Raw genomic sequence first — 14,006 nt, 5'->3', positions numbered from 1 at the left:
GCTGTTGGCTGTTCCTCCAGCAAAGTCTAACACAGGGTGTCTCCGGGGTGGTCGGAGGCAAGGTGTGGCTCTGAAGTAGGAAGGAAACCTTCTAGATCAACCTATCCAGTGGTTTTAGGCTTTATTTGTAAAGCCAAAGTCTTCATGCAGATGGAATCTCGTATGGAATCTAAGCGATGCCGGTGGGGACTTGGGGAATGCATGCCGTGGGCCGGGCTCTGTCTGAGCGTTGGTGTACATGTTATCTCAATTAACCCCCACCCTTCCCCAAGAAGGGCGCTCTCTGCCTGCGCTCGCGCTCTCTCTCTCTCTCTCTCTCTCTCTCTCTCTCTCTCTCTCTCTCTCTCTCTCCCCTCCCCCCCCCTCTCCCTCTCTCTCCCTGTCCCATTGTGAAGGTGAGGAAACAGACTCCGAGCACTGACGCAATCCACCCGAGTCCTCAATGCGAGGGTCAGAGCTCAGGTCTGGATGCAGCACGCAGGACGTCGCCCAGCGGAGGGCTGTCACGTCGTGCAGTGGAGGGCTGTCACACCATCCTCCCTGCTCCTGCGTTCAACTCCTAAGACAGGGATGCTCGACTGGAGCGGCAGAGGTTCTAGAGCTCTGACCCTTTAAGTTTCCCTTGGAGTCGACCTCTTTCCTATTTTCTTGGCACTAAAGCACCTCCAAGATATTCACACATCCTTTGGAATGCAGTTTGGAACCTCTGATCTAGCCCAATTCCCTTAGTTAGACACTCCTCGCCCTCTTTATTTTGAAACAGGGTCTCACTAAGCTGCCAAGGGTCTCAATGAATCTGGCCTCAAACCTACAATCCTCCTGTCTCAGCCTCTCAAGTACTGGGGTTACAGGAGTATCTCACCATGCCTAGCTGTCACAGAATTCTTTCTTTTTTTTTTCTTTTTTCTTTTTTTTTTTTTTTTTTTTAGTACTGGGAGTGGAACCCAGGGGCATTCTACCTCTGAGCTACATCCCCAGCCCTATTTTGTCTCACTGAATTGCAAAGGGCCCCACTAAGTAGCTGAGGCTGTCCGCAAACCGTGATCCTCCTGTCTCAGCCTCCCAAATGCGGGGATCGTGAGCCTGCTCTACCATGCCTAGCTATAGAATTCCTTCTTGCTGGAGGAAGTCGGAAGTCAGTCTTTTTCTCTTAAGGCCATCAACGGACTGGATGAGGCCCATCCACACAAGGGGAAAATCATTCACGGGGAGGTGAAGCATCTCTCCCAGGGTCACAGAGCCAGACAGTGAGAAGCCAAGACGAGGAACTAAAGTCTCTGTCCTGTCAGAAGCCTCTGGTGGCCCCATGGAGGACCTTGGATACAGGGTGGAAGTTGGGGTCCCTGGAGAAGTAATGGCGAGAGTTTCCTGAGTCGAGATTTCCCCCAATCTGAGTTCTGGCCTCCTCCTGCCAGAGGCCACTGTCTGCACAGGTGCGTCCTGCACTGAGGAAACTGCAGGTGGCCGCTCCCCTAGGCTGACCAGGAGGCGTCAAGAAAGGAAGTGTCTAAGCCCCAGACCAGGCCCGGGAAAGCCCTGTGCTCCTGGGCAGGCATTCTGGTCTCTTTCCTCAGGAGGCCACGATCCCTGCACAGAACAAAGCACTGAGTCTATCCAGCCTTTCCCTGAGGGCCCTAGTGCTCATCAGACACTCCCCATCCCAAGCCCTGCCCTGGGGACCTGTCGGAAATTCACTACCTGGACTGAGGAGCCCCTGTACATCCTTCAAAGCCCAGCCGCCACATGCCTGCTGCAGCCTGACAAGAAAATTGCTAAACTAGACAGCCTTTCCCCACACCTCTGCGCCAACTTTACCTCCAGGTTCCTTGGTTGTCTGTCTGTGTGTCCATCTTCCCAGGCCAGTGGCTGGTTCTTGGCACCAAGAGCTGGTGCGGTACCTAGCCCGGGGGACGGCTCAGTTTATGTCACATGGACATGGAGGTGTGAGGAGGGGTGTGGGGTGTTTATACTGGGAGCGTTACTCAGCCTCTCCAGACTCCAACAGGGATTCTTCCAGACCCTCCAGTTATCTGGGCCTCAAAGAGAATCTCTGGTCCACCACCTGTATCCACAGATGAGGGAACGGAGGCTCATGCTGTGCGTGACATCACACAGCACGTCCAGGGCCGCATCTTCCATCCATCGCTGTGTCCTTCCCAGCAGCCCTGGTCCCTAACGCTGGCCACCATATTTTCTTTCTTTCTTTCTTTCTTTCTTTCTCTCTTTCTTTCTTTCTTTCTTTCTCTTTTTTCTTTCTTTATTTTTGTACTGGGATTGAATCCAGGGGTGTTCTACCTCTGAGATACAACCCCAGGCCTTTTTATTTTTTATTTTGGAACAGGGTCTTGCTAGGTTGCTGAGGTTGTCCTCAAACCTGTGATCCTCCTGTCTCAGCCTCCTGAGTACTGGAATGTCCAGCTATGCCACCACACACAGCTTACACTAGCCCCTATCTTTGTCACGCATAGAACTTCACTGTCCTGAGGAGGCAGGACAGGGTTCGCCCTCACCCATCGCACACGGGCAGAGGCCAGCAAAGCAGAAGACCCTCAGAGCCGCCGAGCCTCCTCCCCGCATGGGCCACGCTTGTGCATCAGTCTACCTCAGCTCTTGTCCACCTTGCTCGTCTCTGAGTCTCCCAGAACCAGGATTGGACTCCAACATCTTCAACCCCACCCCCCCACCCCCACACACACACACCGCCACAGCGCAGGAAGAAGGATAGCAGAAAAACAGTGTGCAAGCAGCCAGGGGACAAATGGCTACCCTCTCCTGGTCTGTGGGGTTCCGCACAGTCCACGGCCTCCAGCGGTGGTTCCCGCGACGTTGCAAGCCCCGTGGAGACTGGAATCGGGGCCGTGATATTCCAACTCCACCCACCTACCACCTCCCAGCCACTAGTCCAGGCGCTTGCCATGTTGGAGAAGGACTTGAAGACAGAGAGGAACCAGACAGCATGGAGTTTAGCCCACCCTGGCCTCCCCCACTAGGGATCAGTGTGTAAAGCCACTGCTGGTAGCCTTGAATAGACGGACGGACGGATGGATGGATGGATGGATGGATGAAATAGATGAGATGATGGGATGATGGATACAGGCATGCATGTGTGGATGGATAGATGACTCAATGGGTAGATGAAACGGATGGATGGACTGAATGGGTAACAGACCAATGGGAAAAGGAGGGAGGGCAGATGGGAGGGAGGGAGAGGAGGAGGGGGGGTGGATGGATAGAAGAGATAATGGAATGGATCAATAAGATAGATGGATTTATGGGATGGATAGATGGGTGGACCAAATAGATAAACCGGGCGTGGTGGCGCACACTTGTAATCCCAGCATTTGGGAGGCTGAGACTGGAGGTTCGTGGTTCGCGGACAGACTCAGCAACTTAGTGAGGCCCTCTGCAACTTAGTGAGACCCTGTTTCAAAAATAAAAAGAATAAAAAATAGGGCAGGGGGTGTAGCTCAGAGGTCAAATGTCCCTGGGTTCCATCCCCAGACCTGCAAAAAAAATAAAATAAAAAATAAGAAAAGATGCTGCCGAGCGTGGTGGTGCACACTTGTAATCCCCACGCTTGGGAGGCTGAGACAGGAGGATCGCGCAGGTTTGAAGCCAGCCTCAGCTACTTAGTGAGGCTGTCAGCAACTTAGTGAGACCCTGTTTCCAAATAAAATATAAAAATAGGTCTGGGAGTATAGCCCAGAGGTAGAAAGCCCCTGGGTTCCACCCCCAGTACCACAAAAAAAAAAAAAAAAAAAAAAGATGGATGGATGGGTGGGTGGGCAGAATGGAAGATGGGATGATGGGATCGATAGGTAAACTAATAATGGATGGCATGATGAAATGGATAGATAAATGGATGAACGGTATGATGGTATGGATTGATGGGACGGAGAGATGAAAAAGGATGGATGGACAGATGGTTTAGAGAGTCTATCCACCTCATGCCACCACAGCCTCCTGGTTCCAAGAACAGACAACTGGTCCACTCCTGCATCTCCCGCCAGTGAGCCCAGTGGCCCCCAGCCCTGCCTGCCCCAGGCCTAGTGACCCCAATCCTGCTGGGTACACATGCCTCCACCAGCCAGGAGTCTTCCCTTCTCTCTTACTGGGACTGGCCCCAGGCCTGCCGCAGCCCTGTCCTGACACCTACTGGTGGCTCTGGAGTACAGCCCTGGCTTTCTCACCAGCCCCACACCCCCCACCCATGCCCAGCCAGAGCTGCCAAACCAGCCTGGCCACCTGCCCTCCCTTCTGGTTTATCCCAGCAGGACCCCGCTGGGATTTGGGTTACAGGTGGGGACTAGGAAGGTTGCTCTCTCACTTGGGAAACATTCCTTGAATGTGTGGAAATCAAGTCCCCTGTGAACCCAAGCCCCCAGGTCAGCTCAGCTGGGGATCCCAGAACCGCAGCATATGGGAGCCAAGGAAACCGGGAGGTGCCCAAGGTCATGCAGAGCAGAGCGGCCCCAGGACTTCCTTCTGCATACTCTCCTCTAGGCAGCACTGAGGGCCCCTGGGGTGAGAGGAGGACCCAGGGGAAGGAAGAAACTGCCCGGAAAGGGAAGAACAGGAAAATCACTTCTGCAGCCTTAGGGTGGGGTGTTATATAAACAAAGTGCAACACCAGGCCCTAGGCCCTGGTTCTCTGCTCAGGCTTCCACCCTAAGGCACAATTCCCAGTCAGACCTCTTGGGAGGAGGGTGACACCATGTGGCTGCATTTGGTATTGCAGAAGTTCCTGCACGCCACCTAAACTCAGGCTGGGTGTCCTAGCCCTTCAGTTAGGGACCATGACCCTCTGCCCTTCGCCCATGGAACACCCTCTGCACACACGCTCACTCCTCACATACTCCCAGCCAAACACTCCCACGTCCAACACCCTGCTGAAATGCCTGGACCCACCCAGCCCATAGATCCTAAACACCCCCCCCCCCAGCGCTGAGCCTGCCCTTTGGCTTTAGCAAGGAAAATGCTGTGCTAAATTTACTTTAAAATTTTTTTTTCATTTTTCTTTTTGCCTAACCCTTACCTCTTTTTATTTTTATTTCAAAATTGGGTCTCGCGCCGGGCGTGGTGGCGCACGCTTGTAATCCCAGTGCTTGGGAGGCTGAGACAGGAGGATCACACAGGTTCAAAGCCAGCCTTGGTTACTGAGTGAGGCTCTCAGCAACTTAGTGAGACCCTGTTTCCAAATAAAGTATAAAATAGGTTTGGGAATAGAAAAGCCCCTGGCTTCCACCCCCAGTACCACAAAAAAAAAAAAAAAAAAATTGGGTCTCATTGGCCAGATGTGGTGGCGCACGCTTGTAATCCCTGCACTTGGGAGGCGAAGACAGCTGGATCGCGCAGGTTCAAAGACAGCTGCGCTGGCTTAAGAGACCCTGTTTCCAAATAAAAAGTATAAAATAGGTCTGGGAGTGTAGCCCAGAGGTAGAAGGGCTTCCAGGAACCCCAGTACCACACACACACACACACACACACACACACACACACACACCAAAAAAAATGGGTCTCACTAAGTTACCACGTTCTTTCCTTGAACTCAGTCCTCCTGTCTCGGCCTCCCAAGTACTGCATTATAGGCCTGCACCACTGCACCCGCTCAGAATTGCTCCTTTGTGTCCCACTAGAAGTTGGTGTGAAGGGTGGATAGGAAAGAGGTCAGAGCCAAGAAAGAGGTCAGAGCCAGTCTCCAGGGGACAGATGAGTGCAGCTGACCTGGGGAGGATGGTGCTGATGACCCAGCTGCACGTGGCACTCTGGTGGCTGAGACAACGTGGGGGCAGCAGGGGGAGGCGTTCTGAAGGGCCACTGGGTGCAGGTCGTATCGGTCCCAGAGCAGGTGCAGGGATTTCCCTGTGTGAACTGGGACAAGACACTGTCTTCTCTGTTACAGTGATCGCCATACTCCTGACCCTCTCAAGAGCACAGGAAAATAGCAACTGAAAAGTTCAGAGGCAGCAGGTGCTCCATAGAACAGACTCTGGCTCGCATCCCCTTGCAGTCACCCAAGCTGTCACAAGGGGGAGACTGTGGCTTGGCGTCTATGAATACTCCCCGTGCCAGGCACAGGCTACCTCGTGTCATCTACACGCCCCCACACGCTACCTATACCCTATACACCTTCCACACACGGCTACATGTTACCCAGACTCCCTCCACATGTCATTCGCACACCAACCATATACCTCATGCCATCCACCCGTCACACCTGCCATCCTCACAAAATCTACATGCCACGCCCATACCAGCCACCGCCTGCTGCGTGTGAGCACACTCCAGGAGAGGAGGACCGGGCACCAGGTCGGGACCCCAAGGACACGTTCCCAGCAGCCCCCGCCTGACCTGGGCTGGGACATCCCCACCCCCTGATGACACGTCCCTTCGCCAGCTGCTTACCTTTGCAGGTACAGCCCTCCCTGGTGATGGCCTGTCGGCAGACACCACAGGGTTTCACCTTCTTGAAGGTCTTCACCTTGAAGTGGTGGCTCTTGGGGGCCTCCAGGTCCTCTGGCTGTAGGGAGAGGAGCAGAGGTCAGATGGCGTTGAAGGCTGGGGTCCCGGGAAGGAGTCGAGGGCTCAGGAGGAGATGTGAGCGGGGCAAGAGGCCAGAGCCCCTTTGTGGACCAAAGAGGTAGGAGGAGCCCAGGATAGGACGCTCATCCCAGGCTTGTGGACGTGCACAGGGTCAGTGGTCAGCATTCAGAAAGCAACTGCAGACCCAGTGCCTGGGGATCTAAGCCCTCCGTGGCTTCCTTTGGTCGTTTTTCTTTTTATACACTTCAGTATTAGGGTATGACTTACCTGCAGTAGAGTGCAATATATTGCTTAGGCAGGGTGTGACAGCACACACCTATAATCCCAGTACTTGGGAGGAAGGGTAAGACAGAAGGATTACAGGTTCGAGGACAGCCTGAGCAAGTAGTGAGACTCTCATCAACCTAGCAAGACTCTGTTGCAAAATAAAACTAAAACTTAGGGCTGGGTGTAACTCAGAAGTAGAATGACCCTAGGTTCAATCCTTAGTATGCATAAATAAACACATACATATATACATACATATATGCTGAGTGGAACAGTGCTTGCCTAGCCTGAGAAGGCTCCGGGTTCCAACACCAGCACCACACAAAAAAGTATTGCTTAATACAACTTTTTTTCTTTCTTTCTTTTTTTCAGTACTGGGGACTAAATAAACCCAGAGGCATCCTGCCTTTGAGCTACACCTCCAGCCCTATTTTTTATTCTTTATTTTAAAACAGGATCTCAACCAAGTTGCAGAGGGCCTCACTAAGTAGCTGAGGCCGGTTGTGAATCTGCAATCCTCCTAAGTACTGGGGTTACCATCAGCCTCGAAAGTACTGGGATTACAAGCGTGTGCCACCAAGCCCAGCTTCAGTCTGCCTTTTATAACCACACTTGGGAACATATTCTAAGCTAAGGGCTGAGGAGGAGATGTGAGCGGGGCAAGAGGCCAGAGCCCCTTTGTAGACCAAAGAGGTAGGAGGTGCCCAGGACAGGACGCTCTGCAGACACTGCCCAGCCCAGGAACAGGCTGGGGAGCCCCCTGCTCAGAGGACTCCCCAGGGAAAGCATCCCCTGCCCAGGAACTCCCCTAATGCTTTCCCCATTCCTTCCCTGTGGAGGCCAAAGAGACGCCCAACTGGCTGCACTCCCCCAGACACAGTCGTTCCTGTCCCTCCTCTGCACACACATGGGTACGCACAGAGACGGGGCCCGGGTACACAGTACAGGGACGAGAGTTCTGGTCCTCCAAATCCCCTTCTGTGCATCTTGCCCCAGAGCCCACAGCTCTGAGATGGAGGCTGGAGTTATGTGTTCAAAGGAGGAAGAGTGGCCTACACACCCAGCAGCCCGGGAAGCACTGCAGAGGGACATCTTGGGGGAAGGAGACGGAGCCACACAGGGAGAGAAGCAGACAAAATGAGAAAAGATGGAAAGTCAGAAAGGCAAAAAGGGAAGCCGGGCATGATGGTGCACGCCTGCAATCCTGGTACTTGGGAGGCTGAGGCAGGAGGACCGCAAGTGTGAAGCCAGCTTCAGCAGCAACTTAGCAAGGCTCTCAGGAACTTGGCAAGACCCTGTTTCAAAATAAAAAATAAAATAGGGCTGCAGGTATAGTTCAGAGGAAGAATTCCCAGCAACACACACACACACACACACACACACACACACACACACACACATCAGAAAGAGAAAGAGAGACATGGGGTGGGTGGAGTGGGAGGAAGCAGACAGAGAGAGAAAAGCCACAGAGAGACAGACAGAAGGGGAAAGACCAAGATAAAGGCAGAGACAAAGAGAGAGCAGAGACAAAGAGAGAGACAAAGATAGAGACCCACAGAGACCAAGAGGGACCCGGAGGATCAAAGAGGGCGGGCAGACAAAGGACACAGGAGCTCCCAGAGGCCAAATCTGGGAAGATCTGAGCATCGAAAAACATAAGGACAGTCATGGCGTAAATGAGTCTATTGTGGCATGAGTAGATAGAAGAGTTTGGTGAGACACAGATCGTTGACATGGTGTTAGAGCAGCTCCCTGCAGCACACTCATAACTTTCAAGGGTGGGGTGGGGGGATGTGACTTTTCGTGGCGCACTCCACTTCAGTCCAATGGTCAAAGCCACCACCACTGCAGTGGGGAGAATGGAAGCCACACACCTCAGAGGGATGACAGAGATTAACCTCGCTTAGGTGATGCTTCCGCCAAAAGGCCGAAACCCTACCTAACCAAAAGGAAACCTCAGACCAGCCCAAATGGAGGCACAGCCTGCCAATTAGACAGCCTGGAACCCCCAAAGTGACGGAGGTGGTCTCCATCAAGGAAAGACAGAGCTTCCCAGGCTGAAGGGAACCGAACGCTGAGAACCACCATGATCCAGAGCTGGACGTCACGGGGACAGCTGGTGACACCTTCCTGGAGTGTGAGGATGAGACAGTAGTCACCTACCAACACCCATGCCCTGATTTTGATGGTGGTGCCTGATTAGCTGGAAGGCTTTATAGGAAATTCAGAGAAGTATGGGGAGAGGGACATCAGGTCAGCAACTTACTCACCAATAATTCAGAGAAAGAAAAGGTCTTTGCACTGTATTTTCAACCTTTCTGAAGTCTGAGGGTTTTTTGTTTTGTTTTGTTTTGTTTTTGGTGGTACTGGGGGTGGAATCCAGAGGCTTTCTATCTCTGAGTATACTCCCAGACCTATTTTATATTTTATTTGGAAACAGAGTCTCACTAAGTTGCTGAGAGCCTAAGTAGCTGAGGCTGGCTTTGAACCTGTGTAATCCTCCTGTCTCAGCCTCACCACACCCGGCTGAGGTTGTTTTGAAATGCAAAGAAACAAACAGAGAAAGCAGGAGGAAGGGGAGGAAGTCAGAAGCCTAGGTTAAGTGTCAGGGAGCCAGGATGGGGAGCCCAGGAGCCAGGGAGCCCTGCAGTGCCACCTGGTGGTTGGGGTGGGCAGCGGGCTCACTAGGCAAACCCAGTGCCACCCCCAGGTTCTGAGACTCCAGAGAGCTGAGGTCTAGGAGCTTCAGCTGGGGCAACAGGGGTGGGGGCAGGGTACTGCCCAGCCCTGGGTCTCATTCAGTGTCCCCCATCCCTCAGGGAGGTACCCATGAAGCCCCTCCACTTCACTCTCTCCCATTTCTGCCTTCCAATTGAAGGCACCTGGCTGGCAGCCTTCCCAAGATCTTGCCAGGGAGGGGGTCCAGCCCAATGTCAGCGGTAGGGGCCCTGGCTGGGAGCAGGGGGTGGGGCGGGGGGGACTTGGGGTTCAGTGTAAGAGCTATCTGGAGGAGGCAGGTAGGAAACCCTAAAGTACCCCCCAGCCTGCCTCTCCTGCCCCACTAAGGCAAGTACCCATTCAGACTCATCCCTCAAGCTTCCCCACACACACACCCCAAATCCCTCTCCCCACTGCACCCAGGAAAAGAGTTCTCGTCTTCCCCTGCTAGGGGAGGCGGTGTCCATGGCCTTGTGGGAGAGGCGAGCCTAGGGACGATAGCATCCTATCTTCTAGCACCTGGAGCTGTCCCTGGAGAAGGGACCAGACGCCATCCGTGAGCCTACAAGGGCCCAGAAGGCGAGGAAGCCCATCTCGACCAAGACCAAGGGCTAAGGAGCTCCCAGCTCCCAGCCGTACCTAGGAAACAGGGTTAAGCGAACAGGGGCCCTGGCTGCTCCCAGCCCCCCTCCCCAGGCCAGAGAATGTGAACGAGCCCATAAAGTACAAAGTGTCCCCCCAAGGCAGAGGCTTGTTGCCACAGTGACCCTCGTTTTCCTGACAAGTGGCAGACACCCCAGAGGCACAGCCTGCAGCCCTGCCCTTCCTGGATTAGCTGTAGCAATTCCCAGCTGCCCAGTGTCTCCACCCGCAGAGGCCAGGGAAGGGGACAGTCCACTCAGACATTCTTCCAGCCTGCAGCGCTCCCAGCCCTCAGGACGCTCCTGCTGTTCCCTCCCTCCACTGGGCCCAGTCAGAGAGTCAGAGGGCGCGGCACATCTGGCAGGGAGGCCTTGGCGGGCAGCCTTGGCGGGCAGCCTTGGCCCTGGTGAGAAAAGACTTGCTGGTTCCTCCCCCCCCAGTGGGGGCGAGCAGCCAGGCCAATGCATGAAAGGGGGTGATCGTCCTGGGTGTCCTCCAGCTCATGAGCTCCCCTCGAGAAACTTCCCCCAGCCAGGCACAGCGGCACAAACTTGTAATCCCAGTACGTGGAAGGCTGGGCAGGGGAGCACAGGGTTGAAGACAGCCTTATCAGGTTAGTGAGATCCTCCGCAACTTAACAAAACCCTGTTTTCAAATTTAAAAATGGGCTGGAGGTATAGTTTGGAGGTAGAATGCCCCTGAGTTCAATAAAGAGAGAAGAGAGAGGGGGAAGGAGGGAGGAAGGAAGAGAAGGAGGGAGGGAAGGCAGGCCGGCAGGCTCCCTCCTCGGGGCTCCCTCTGGCCCAGCAGTCCTGGAGACATGGGGAAGAGTCTGCCAGGCAGGGGGCTGGTGCCTGGGAAGGGGGCAGCCAGGGAAGGAGACCAGGGCCCCTAGAAGCTCAGCTCCACCCTCTCCTGCCTCCTGGCCCTTTTGCACGGAGTCCCACGGGCACCTTAAATTTGAGCTTCCCCACCTCCTGGCCATCTCACAGCACATTCACACAGAGTCCCCCCACACCCAAGCCCCTGGACAGCTCATGTCCTGCCCATGTTCTTGGTCACCAGGGTGGAAAACTGAGTCATCCTCAACTCCTCCCTGCCCTCTCCCACCTCCGAGGACAGCTGGCTTCCTAACGGCCCCTGCGAACGGCCCCTCTGTGCTTTTCAGCCCCACGGCCTGGGCCCTCTTTGTGGCAGGGTCACTTCTGCCCGGGGCTGCTGCCACAGCCTCCTGGACCCCCATCCCGGACACTGTCAGGAGCAGGGCTACAATACTGTGGGGTCACTGATATCTAACGTGCCCCAAAAGGCTTGCACGAGTTCTCCTGCGTCCAGGGTCAATCCCCTCTCCAGCCAGCAGAAGCATCTGGGTCCACACCCAGCACCTCAAATACAAAGAAGTACATACTGCAAACCAGCATCTTGACGTCCTCAAAGGCCGACTTCTAACCTCGGGCCCCCAGGGGTGAAGAGCACCCAGTGTCTCCTCTGCCTTCTCAGTCACCTGCTGCCCCTGTGGCCCCTCTTGGCCCCACCCCGCCTCCAGCCGGCTTACTGCTCAGCCCCGGGAAGTTCAGCAGCAGCCCCATTGTCTAATACACAGTGCAGACGCTAATTAGCTGGGTCTCTGGTTTTGCTTTGACTTTGCATTCAGGACCCAGTCCTGCTCGTGCATTTATTTTTTTTTAATTTTTTTAAATTTTTTTTTTTTTTTTTTTGGTGGTACTGGGGTTCCTGGAAGCCCTTCTACCTCCGGGCTACACTCCCAGACCTATTTTTACATTTTTTATTTGGAAACAGGGTCTCCTAAGCCAGCACGCGTGGCTGACTTCGAACCTGTGCGATCCTCCTGTCTCTGCCTCCCAAGCGCGGGGATTACAAGCGTGCGCCACCACGCCCGGCCTCTGCTCGTGCATTTAATTCAGTGTGCAGATCTCCTCCGTCCTTTAATCTAGACCCATGGGCTGTCTTTTTGTCTTTTATGACATTGAATTTCGTTGTTTGTTATTTGTGGTACCAGGACTGAACTCAGGGCCATTCTACCCGCAAACTACATCCCCAGCCCCTTTTATTTTTTTATTATTTTTATTTATTTATTTATTTATTTATTTATTTATTTTTGCAGTACTGGGGATGGAACCCAGGGCCATTCTATCTCCGAGCTGTACCCCCAGCCCTATTTTCTATTCTTTATTTTGAAACAGGGTTTCACTGAATTGCAAAGGGCCTCACTAAGCAGCTCAGGCTGTCTGCAAACTGCGATCCTCCTGACTCAGCCTCCCAAGTACTGGGATTACAAGCGTGTGCCACAATGCCCGGCTTATGTTTTATTTTGAAACAGGATCTCACCAAGTTACTGAACCCTGGCCCCAAACCTGAGATCCTCCTGACTCAGTGTCCAAAGTCCTAGGATTTTAGGTGTGCACCACCATACCCAACTTCTTCATTGCTTTCTTTATACATCTGTAGTGAGTGAGTGAGTGAGTGTGTGTGTGTGTGTGTGTGCTCGCGCGCGCGTGTGTGTGTCTGAGAATTAAACCCAGAGCCATTCTACCTCCAAGGTACACCCCCAGATCAATTGTATTTCTTATTTGGAAACAGGGTCTTGCTAGGTTATTGAAAGTCTCACTACTTGCTGAGGCTGTCCCTGAACCTGTGATCCTCTTATCTCAGCCTCCCAAGTACTAGGATTACAGGCATGAGGTACCATGCTGGGCTGAATGTTCTCATACCAGAAGAAGGGCTTTGTGATCCTGGACGTTGGGTTCAGGTCTTCCCCACCTACCCTGCTTCCTCAATGTAACTCTATCCAGACATCTGCCCTCCAGATCTTCCTCCTGGTGGTCACCTCCCTGGGAGACAGCTACCTACAGCCATCCTGACTGGCCCCACTGACCCTCACACCGTGCAGATACGTCACAGTGCCCACCTCTCTGCCACCATGTGGCTTCCTGGAACTCTTTTTTGCTTTACACACACCAATTAGAAGTCCCATGGGAAGGAAGCCTTCGGACCACAATGTAGACCCCAGTAAAGGCACTGCCCATAGGTCCTGCTCTCTCCCTGCCTGCGCTGTCCAGCTTCTAGAAGAGCCTGGTCTCGGCGTGCCATGCACCCCAGCACCTGTGAGTAATAAACGCTTTATTCCTGTCTGTCCTAATCTGAAAGGGATGCTTTCTGGACCAGAGGTCCAAAGTGAAAGCATCCCCATAGCAGTGCTTAGCAGTCCAGCAGCTTCTCTCCCTGTTGGCTGGGCGAGTTAGGGCAATTTGCTTGACCCCTCCGGCCTCACTTTACTAACCTGTTAGGGGAGCTGCTGAGAGTAGCTCACCGCCCGTAGGTGATTGTGATAACTGAAATAACACCTGTAAAGCAGCAGGGATTGCATCTGGCGCACCAAGTGCTCGGGAGAACTGTGCTGCGCCTGGAGTCATCCTTCCTTCCGTGTGCCCCAGACTGGCCCCCAGGCGGCACGTACTGCAGGTACTTCCACTCTGCATCCTCCCCATCGCAGTGTAGCCTGAGCCTCGAAGACTTCTGAAGGATGGAACTGACTTGGGTGCCAGGCCCAGGTTCCCTGCAGTGTAATTATACCCCAGCCCCAGGGCCCTTGCCTTCTGGGAGGACAGAACCCCGGTCACCCTCGCCAGACAGATAGCAGGCACCCACATCACTGGCTGAGGGAAACTCTGCCTCCAAGTAGCCCTGGGTTTCACAGAGGGGCGGAGGGCAGGGATGCGCTTCCTGGCTCCTTCCCCTGTTACAGAGGACGGGGTGAAGCCCCAAAGGCCCAAGGTTGAGCTGCGTAACCCTCAGCCCAGAGCAGTTTTCTGAGC

At 53.9% G+C, this 14,006-nt stretch overlaps 1 protein-coding gene across 3 annotated transcripts in view; it reads right to left on the bottom strand.

Annotated features, from left to right (window-relative positions):
- TNS1 (tensin 1) overlaps positions 1 to 14,006 on the bottom strand; it is a gene marked incomplete at both ends in the record, with an annotated part of 220,739 nt that overhangs the window by 168,549 nt on the left and 38,184 nt on the right. For all 3 annotated transcript variants that reach the window (XM_080688952.1, XM_080688953.1, XM_080688954.1), the window contains one exon: positions 6,406 to 6,520. In XM_080688952.1, the coding sequence (XP_080545078.1) occupies positions 6,406 to 6,520 (115 nt within the window). The remainder of the gene's footprint in view (positions 1 to 6,405; positions 6,521 to 14,006) is intronic.

The sequence above is a fragment of the Muscardinus avellanarius genome (genome assembly GCF_963383645.1).
Source record: "Muscardinus avellanarius genome assembly, chromosome: 2".
NCBI lineage: Eukaryota > Metazoa > Chordata > Mammalia > Rodentia > Gliridae > Muscardinus > Muscardinus avellanarius.
Note: the sequence above shows the minus strand (reverse complement) of the source record. Positions and strands in the feature narration are given on the sequence as shown.